This window comes from Vicia villosa, linkage group LG2 (assembly GCF_029867415.1).
Source record: "Vicia villosa cultivar HV-30 ecotype Madison, WI linkage group LG2, Vvil1.0, whole genome shotgun sequence".
Classification (NCBI taxonomy): Eukaryota; Viridiplantae; Streptophyta; class Magnoliopsida; order Fabales; family Fabaceae; genus Vicia; species Vicia villosa.
In genome coordinates, this window is record NC_081181.1 from 124,329,039 (window position 1) to 124,338,125 (window position 9,087).

The 9,087-nt window shown below is 36.7% G+C and overlaps 1 protein-coding gene and 4 non-coding genes across 5 annotated transcripts; 3 read left to right on the top strand and 2 right to left on the bottom strand.

The window, feature by feature from the left end:
- Positions 1-2,130: 2,130 nt before the first annotated feature.
- On the top strand, positions 2,131-2,247 carry LOC131654239 (U5 spliceosomal RNA). Its single transcript, XR_009299284.1, has one exon. It is a non-coding gene; the product is annotated as a U5 spliceosomal RNA (small nuclear RNA).
- A 534-nt stretch (positions 2,248-2,781) lies between these two features.
- On the top strand, positions 2,782-2,933 carry LOC131654225 (U4 spliceosomal RNA). The gene has a single exon (XR_009299273.1). It is a non-coding gene; the product is annotated as a U4 spliceosomal RNA (small nuclear RNA).
- A 758-nt stretch (positions 2,934-3,691) lies between these two features.
- On the top strand, positions 3,692-3,852 carry LOC131654217 (U1 spliceosomal RNA). Its single transcript, XR_009299266.1, has one exon. It is a non-coding gene; the product is annotated as a U1 spliceosomal RNA (small nuclear RNA).
- Positions 3,853-4,902: 1,050 nt separating this feature from the next.
- On the bottom strand, positions 4,903-4,976 carry TRNAV-AAC (transfer RNA valine (anticodon AAC)). The gene has a single exon. It is a non-coding gene; the product is annotated as a tRNA-Val (tRNA).
- Positions 4,977-7,220: 2,244 nt separating this feature from the next.
- LOC131649932 (uncharacterized) lies at positions 7,221-8,737 on the bottom strand. The gene is made up of 3 exons (XM_058919676.1): positions 7,972-8,737; positions 7,555-7,893; positions 7,221-7,507 (listed from the first exon to the last, which is right to left on the bottom strand). Exons 1-3 carry the CDS (start codon positions 8,735-8,737, stop codon positions 7,221-7,223), a joined length of 1,392 nt encoding a protein of 463 aa, XP_058775659.1.
- Between the last annotated feature and the right edge of the window lie 350 nt (positions 8,738-9,087).

Genomic DNA, 9,087 nt, shown 5'->3' on the forward strand with positions numbered 1-9,087 from the left:
GAAAACAAAATATCTAGGTTCTTTTCTTGGATATACATACGAAAAGTTTTGCGCCAGAAAATGGGTGGTCCATATTCACCTAGGTTTTCTATAAATTTGGGGTTTCTTGTGTTGTCTTTCACACAAACACAAAAATGTCTCTATATGATGTCAACATTCGTTGGTATGTCGCAAGGGTCTCACACTCTGACAGTAGAACACCAGGGCAGACGTTCAAACACAACGATTACACCTCGCTCGATGATATCATTGGCGAAATCCGCTATCGCCTACCTTATGGAGACAAACGAAATGTTGTGAAACTCGAGTATCGTTCACCTTCAGTTGACAGCGGAGGGAACGCCGTTTATAACAACTTTGAGCTCAAGAACCGAGAGGATGTTTTGGCGATATGGCGAATGTATTACAACTTCGAAGAGAAAATCCCGCTCGAGTTCGTAGCAACAGTTCAAAGAACAGTCGAGCAAATTCTAGAGACGTGCAAGCGTCCACGTGGCTATTGAAATGTAATATTTAATTTATAGTTGAAATCATTAATGTAATGCCGATTTTAATCTATAAATGTTTTTTTTTTATCGTTGTTATTTTGTATCTGACTTATTTACGTAGATATACATACAGACATATTCCGTAGATGCACCTACAGAACGTTTTCACGCTAAGTAAATAAAAGTACTTCCAGAGATTTATTTTATTTTCGAAAGCAGATGGGCAACTTTAAGCCCACATAATACCTAATAACCCCATGAAATGTTATAGGAGATTCTTTTAATAATACATTATATTTATTTATTTATACATAACTAAAATGAAATGGAGTATGTGTTAGTAAATCAACCATTAGTGCATTGTTGGCTTGAACATAGTTAGTTACGTGGCAACAAGTCCAGGAACTAAAATAAAACACTTTACCAAAACACAATCAGAGGGAAAAAATGGATAAACGTTTCGTCTTCCTACTGCTGCTGAGATTTTTTAGTGCGTTATGATTTTGATAACTGGAGCAGCAATCTCTATGTTTTGAAGAAGATGTTTTTGAGAGGGAGACGATCTGAGTTCCCTTTTTTACTGTTTCCATTTCCACTTGCAAAGCTTTGTAAACCGCCGCATCAACACCAAACAAGAAGCTTCCATCATCTATGAACCAAGCAAGGTAAACAATGTCATTCTTTTCTCAATAAATCTTTTTTTCGTAAAAATTTGCAAATGATTTTTTGGTTCTGTTGCAAAAACATGATTGAAGAAAAAAGGGTTTTGAGTCTGTCAGACAGTAGAACCAAGACACACTCTAACCGGAAACACGACACGGCGGAAACGTCTGACAATGACACGTCGACACCGATAATAATTTTTAGAAAAATAATAAATTAAATGTAATAAAAGTGTCATATAGGTTTCGGATTAAATGTAATCACAAGTGTTATTATAGGTTTCGGGGACACTGACATACCTTTTTTGAAGTGTCGGTGCTACATAACTCTAAAATGTTTCAACTATTGATGAAACCTCTCTGCCAAAAATGATTGATAAAAAAGTTAAAATCTTATGTATCAAGATTCAAATGCCTTTTTGATGTTAATTTTAAGGAATATAGGTATGTAGTTTTCAATGCTATATGCTCCAGTTAAGCACCACTAGGCTAGAATAGAATTGAGGTTTGGAAAGATCCTGTAGTTTTCATAAGAGAAGTTGTTGCTTTTTTATAGTCTAAGAGAAATCTGTTGTTTGGCAGTGCTCAATTTATATACTCTATCCATGACTACCTTCTTTCATTGGTGTTTTTGATGAAATATGTCAAGCCTAACTGTTTACGGTGCATGCATAACACTAAGGTAAATCCTCTTTGTCTTCCACAGGATTGTTTTGTATGCTATAGGCTATAGCCGTAGTAGATTTTGACAATGAAAATGGTGAGATTTTTAAAGATGGAACAAATCAATTAGCTTAATACAACTCCTCTGTTGCAAGGTGAGTCATGTGCTGTATTTGCATTGAAATTCATTTGTTGCTATACTTTAGTAATTAAAGGTAGGAATCAAGTGAGATTTGAGTCCCACATTGTCTACTTCATAAAACAAGCTATGCAGCTTATATATAAAATGTAAGCACCTTTATCGCTATCAACTACGGAGCCGTGTGATGATGACATAGCGAACTATTCTTTCGCCTTTTACTAAAGAATACCGTGTCAGCGTTACAATTAGCGGCATACGCTAGTTTTTGGAAGAGTCCTCTTCATTGAGGGCTCTGCAAATTTAGTTCAAGTTTATCAGTATTACATATTCAAATCACTTTGCATGTTCAAATCAGTTTGCATATGCAAACATTAGACAAATGGAATAATAGGAGATACTCTTTTATATGGCATGCATAACCTGTTGTCTTGCGTCTGTACACAAAGGTAAAGCCTCTTTGTCTTCTACAGGATTCTTTTGAATGCTATAGGCATGGTATATTTTGATCAAGAAAATGGTGATGTCGCTGAAGACTCGCTTAAATAAAAGATGGAATATACCGTTTAGCTCAATACAACACCTCTGTTGCAAGGTGAGTTCTTATTCATGTGCTATGTTTGCGTTGAAATTCAATTGTCTTGGTGCTGATTCTTTTCATCGGAACAAAATATCTTTGGTAACTGGGCTATTTTTCTACTGTAATGTTATTTTTTGCTGTATAATATTTGCTTGTCTTAGCTGTACTTTCTAGTCCCACATTGCTAAAGTGAGGAATTAGATAAGTTTGAAGTTATATATAAAGGAAGCTTATTCTACATTCGATTTTATCTTTGCGCTTGGGGCAATGACGCAGCTAGTGAGGTTCTAACCGAGGCGCGTCTATTGCTGGTTGAAAACTATTTCCAAACCCCCTCTTAGGCTTGGGTTCAACTCAAGCCTTTGAGAATTTCTGGAAGGACTCCCCTTTGGGGTAAAGTCCTACAATTTTAGTTCAATGTTTGAATTTGTTTTACGAAGCAAACTCCTTAATCTTTTAAGTATTTATTAGTTTTTCAATTTATTTAAACAATCTATTTTGTTCTCTTCCACTGCTTTTTCCAGACTAATAACTTTAACTAAAACAAAATAAAAACTGATATATGAATGATAAGATTTGATCTCAGTTAATTTCATAACAAGAGCAAAGATGTACATATAAATTATTGTTTAAAAATGAGGATAAAGGAAAAATGAGGAGATATACATAATTTATCTATGGGAAAAGCTAACATGTGCCCCAAGGGCACAAGTTAATGAGATATTTATAGAAATATTCTCTTGGAACGCGTGCATTCAATATATTGAAACTTTAAATATGACTCTATTGCATTTAATTACATTTAACTTTTTCTAATTATAGTATCCTTAACATGTGCCCTTAGGGCACACGTTAGCATGACCCTTTATCTATTTGGATCCCAATGGAGGTGGCAAATGTGTATAAATTATTGATCCACCAAGTTATACATACTACTCAAGCACTAAATCTTGGGAACAACTACGGCTTAGTTTTGGTTTAAAAATGACGGTTATCTTTCTGAATAAATGCTGTTAAGAGTTACACTTAAATGATATTTTTTCCTTTAATGCTACTTTGAATGAATCTATATCATGTTATCTTTGTCCCACATCGGAATTGTTAGAGTGAATAGTATGGAACATGGGGTATAAAGAACAAGTGTGTGATTCGTTGAAACATACTTACCTGGACGGGGTCAATGGATGATCAATAAGGTCCATGGCCTAGGCAAGTGACCTCCATTGCACTTAGGAGGGGTGCTAGCCTAAGGTCTACCCAAGTGGTGGAGCCTACATCATAATTTGTTGCTGTGGGGGCCTGCGTTCGCGCGGCCCCTTCCCAATTGAGTTTAATGTTTCTGTTAAAATTCTAAATCACTATATAGTTATTGGGATTTTGGATCCCTTAATTTTTTGTCTCAGAATAAATATTTTTCCGTTAGTAAAATGATTAAGTGTATGTTCTTCTCCAAAAAAGAAAAATGATTAAGTGTATGTTAAGAACCCTAAAAGGACATGTTGTAATATAAGTTTAACTGTTTATAGTAAATGCATATAACACTAAGGTAAATCCTTCTACAGGATTGTTTGGTATGCTATAGCCAGAGTAGATTTTGATGATCATGAAAATGGTGAGATTTTTTAAGATGGAAAGATCAACTAGCTCAATACACAGCTTCTCTGTGGCAAGGTAACTTATTACTCTTTGTTGTTTCATGTGATATATTTGCAGTGAAATTAAATTGTCGCTGGACTAGGATACTTTAGTTATTTAATGTTCAAATGAGTGGATAACAAACTAAAGTCCCATATTGTCTACTGCGTAAAAGGAACTAATCTACTCACATATAGCGAACTATTCTTCCGCCTATTACTAAAGAATATCGTGTCAGCGTCATAATTAGCGGCATAGGCTTGTTTTTGGAAGAGTCCTCAATTTGAGGGCTCTGCAATAATAGTTCAATTTTAGCTCTATATTTTTAATATTTCCAAAAAGTAGAGTCCTCTTCTTTGTATATTTCCTTAGCATTTTGTTGCAAAACCAAAAATGTATTACCATCTAGTTTAGTAAATCCAGCTGATATATTCTAAAGTGGTAGTAACTAGAATTATGAACCATTTTCATTGTATCATCTATATTTTCATTAAAAAGGAACTATTCTACTTTTATTCTATGGTTAATATTTTACAATTTACACTTGATATCGACTTTGTTCTATACAAAAAATTTTAATCCTCAGCAGATCCTTAAAATTTGGATGCTACCAAACGCCTAAATACACTTTCTAAGCCTTTCTCTAGCCCTTCAACTTCACTCTCCAAAGCTTCAAAACTTTCATGTGCAGCTTGCATCTTGGTAGCAAAAAATCACATACTAGCATTCAAAATATGGCTTCGCCCAGGCTCGAACTGGGGACCTTCAGTGTGTTAGACTGACGTGATAACCAACTACACCACGAAACCACATGTTCTTTAATTTGCAATATTCCTTTTACTATCCGTAATAAATGAATAAACCAATTTTCAAATATCTCATAAAGCTGTCACTACTACCAGGTACATTTAATTTGATTTCAGTTTTGTAACATTTTTTTTTAAAATCAAAATACTATTATTTCAGTTTCAAATATGTTCATTTTTGTATATCTTCTTTCATTCCTCTCTGTCTTCTATAGGATTGTTTGGTATGCTATAGCCATGGTAGGTTTTGATCATGAAAATGGTGAGGTTTTTGAAGATGGAACAGATCGATTAGCTCAATACAACTCCTCGGTTGCAAGGTGAGTTTTTATTCATGTAGTTTCATGTGCTGCATTTGTATTGAAATTCAATTGTCTTTAGATTGGGATACTTTAGTAATTGAAGGTCGGGGTCAAGTGAGTGGGTATCAAACTGAAATCCCACATTATCTACTTCGTTAAGGAAACTATGTTCCTTTCATATTAAATGAAATGACCTCTGGATGTCAACTATGTTCTTATTTTCTTCCAAAATAATTGTAAAGCTCAATGTTTGTGTGATGTTACCAAGCCATTGAGTCTCTCTTTATATAAGAGCTACTCATGATTATTTTCTATTTGGTGATCGACTTTTTGATTATTTTCACTTTTTACAATCATGGCCTCAATAGCCATATTTTCTTCCAATTCGGCTTCCAAAGCCGTTTTTATCCTATTTTCGGCCAAGTAAGCCGTTATTCGAGCCAGGTATTCTGACTCAGTGGTCATTATCTTTGACTGTTGTCCCCTGTTCTAGAGGACTTTCATGATTCAATGGTTTATTGGGATCTTCTTTATTCCTAATAAAACCATAATTTGGGTCTAAATTCAAATACTTAGACACACTTTCATCAGAAGAATACACCTCTTCTGCTTTGTAGCATGGGGCTACATTTGCTAGATGCTGGTCGAAATGTTTGCGACAACTCTCAGTTTTATAGTAACTTTGATCAGCCTCAACATTTTCAACTATACCACCTGGCCTCCAAATAGCCAAACGCTGATGCAAAGTAGAGGGAACTGCCCCTATGCCATGTATCCATTCTCGACCCAGTAGTAATTTGAAATTGGCTTGAGATGCAATCACCATAAAGATGGTTGGCCTGATAGTCGAACCTACAGCCAATTTCACTTGAACTACTCCAAGTATTCCACTAGTCTTACCTTCATAATTAGACAACACCATATTATGGGGCCTTAAATCTTTTTCAGATTTTCCCACTTTCTGAAGCGAAGAATAAGACATTAAATTCATAGCAGCCCCACCATCAACAAACACTTTATTTATTGGAACGCCATCTACCTTTGCCCTTATGAATAAGGGTTTTAAATGATACATCATTCCTCGACCTGGCTTTTCAAACACAGCCCTTTGATCTTCCACTACTCCTTTTCCCATTACATAATAACAAACAGGTGTTTCTTCCATATTTTCGTCTGGAAGAAAATCATCTTTATTTTCTGACACCTCAGATATTCTGTCGAACTCTGCTGGGAGCACTGATACAATTCCACAGTCAATTAACAACTCATCTGATTCTATATCAAAGTTGTCATCAACCTCTTCGTCTGACAGTGGGGAATATTCAGCTTCTTTCACTGTATTGAGATTCGGAGTATCATCGTCGACTAACTCTTTGATGAGTTTCTTTCCCAGGATCATTCCTGCAACCAATCTCTCATTTGCCACCTTAGCCTGTTCCTCAGTCAACTTCCTATGAAAAGGTTTTGACTGGTAATGAGAAAAACCCGCCTGCATCATCTTCGAGCTTTCCTGCCCATTCTTATGGCTTCTCTGATAACGCCTCCACTAAGTTCGAGTCATAGGGTTCTTTCCTTTGTAGTTTGGAGATATATAATCTTTCCTTTTAGATCCACTATCAGTCCAAGAGCCTTCAGCTTTTGCTCCAACACCTTGGATCTGCCATTCTGGACGTTTGCCTCCTCGGAAGTTAATAGGTTTCACCCACTTATCTTCAGGGACATCCGTCTTGGGTCGAAAAGTCTTTGGATTTTCGAATAGCTTCCTGTAATCTCCAGTCCTTCGACCGCTGCTTTCCCCCGTATACATGAACTGACGATTCTTACCTCGACGAGGGTCGAACCTCACTTTGTTTGCAACGTCAACATTGAAAACAACATCACACCTTGGACATAACCCAACTTGAGAGTTGTTGTTGTGACATCTCTCAAGGAATTTCAGAAGGCTCTATTTTGGTTCAGGATACACCATGCTCAAGACTTTGCCATCAGTAGCACCGTCTTTCCTTTCGCCGAAACCATCAGTAGTATCGACCATCATCACGTCAGCAAGCTCAGTATAGTGGGCTTCTTCAACCTGCAAGGGATCAGTATCAACTTGCATTGATGACTTTGGTTTTTCTCCAAACTGTAACCTTCCTTCTTTCAAAGCCTTTTGCACCAAATCTCTGAAAAGGACACATTGAGAAGTCTTATGACCCAAGAAATTATGAAATTTACAAAATCCTCTTTTTTCTTTTGTTCGAGAGGAGGATTTTTAAGCCCTGGGGGTACTATGATTTGCCCATCAGTTACCAACAAATCAAATATCTCATCACATTTGGTTATATCAAACGCATACGTTTTATTAGATAATTTTTCATTTTTACTTTCGATCGGATTTTTATCTTTTGAGGGCTTAAGTAATTTACAGATATATGGTGGTCCTGGCTTCAATTCAGCCACATTAACCTCTCCTTCCTCGTATTCACTATCACTATCAGAGTCGAACTCATTGGTAGTAACATAAGATATCTTTTCCTTTTTATGATATTTACTAACTCTGGCTTTTTCAGCCTTTAGCCTTTCGACTTGACGTACCCTGTCTGCCAGTTGTGCCATATCCCTTAAATGTTGGGTATCTAATTTCTTCCTTATGGAATAATCTAATCCACCTGCAGCCATTTCGACTAACTCATGCTCAGGGATTTGGGTGAAACATCTAGCTTTCAATAACCTAAAACGGTTTAGATAATCATCGACCGCTTCCGTACCCTTTCGCCTAACTCCGGCTAATTCTTTCAAACTAATTTTCGACTGTCCCATATAAAACTGTTCATGGAACAATCGTTCTAACTGGTTCCATGAAAACAAAGATTGTGGAGGTAAGGTCGTAAACCAAGTAAAGGCATTTTTTGTTAAAGAACTTGGGAAATATTTCATCTTTAAATTCTCATTGTTTGCTAATTCTCCAGCCTCTGTCTGGAACCTAGCAATATGTTCGACTGTCGATTCGCCAGTCTCACCAGCAAATTTAGTAAATTTTGGGATTTTCCAGCTCCTAGGCAATTCTGTTTGCCTTACATATTCTGATAGTGGGGAAACAAAATTAGGTCTATGTAACCCCACATTTATTCCATTTTGAACTAAGATTTGTTCGACCACGTTTGAGATATTATTGTGTCCAACATTGGCATCTTGCTGGATATTTCTAAGAACCTGATCAGCATCCTGATGCCGTTGTATTACTCTAGGGATCTCTTGTTCAATTTGTTCTCCATGTCTCGTAGTTTCGCCTACTCTTATATTCGACCCTTGGGAAGCCGGAAGGTTTGGCTGTGGGGGCTCCCCAAAGAAATCAGCTATTCTGGCCATTTGTCTAGCCAATATCTCATAACTTTGGTTCGTATTGTTTATCATGGGAGTAAAAACAATTCCCATTTGTTGAGTAAGGGCATTCACCATTTCATGGTTGCTTTCGTCCATCTGTTGTCGAATTGACAATATTGACGTAGTACTTAGAGATGGCAATGTTTGGTTGATGTAACCTATGCTCGTAGGTCGACCCCCTGGATTTGATGTGCTTGTCGCCATCATATTATCAGAATATAATGAAGGATTCGTGTGCAAACCCTGCATCATTGACGTAGGCATTCCAAATTGAGGGTTAAAACTTGGTGGAGGTATTACTCCTTGAAACGGCGGTCGCAGCGGGTTAAACGGTGACCGTACATTCATTGGTGATGACACCAATGTTGCTGTCGTCGATCCACTAGTATTTGTTGTTCTAACTGGGGACGAATTTGCAGCATTTTGTGACGTTGTTCCAGTTAGAA

Coding starts and splice junctions, on each gene's coding strand:
- LOC131649932 (XM_058919676.1), bottom strand. CDS start 8,737: ATGGACGAAAGCAACCATGAAATGGTGAATGCCCTTACTCAACAAATG. Junction 7,894..7,971: donor TAGGTTATTGAAAGCTAGAT/GTTTCACCCAAA, acceptor GGAAGAAATTAG/ATACCCAACATTTAAGGGAT. Junction 7,508..7,554: donor TTTGTTGGTAACTGATGGGC/AAATCATAGTAC, acceptor CTCGAACAAAAG/AAAAAAGAGGATTTTGTAAA.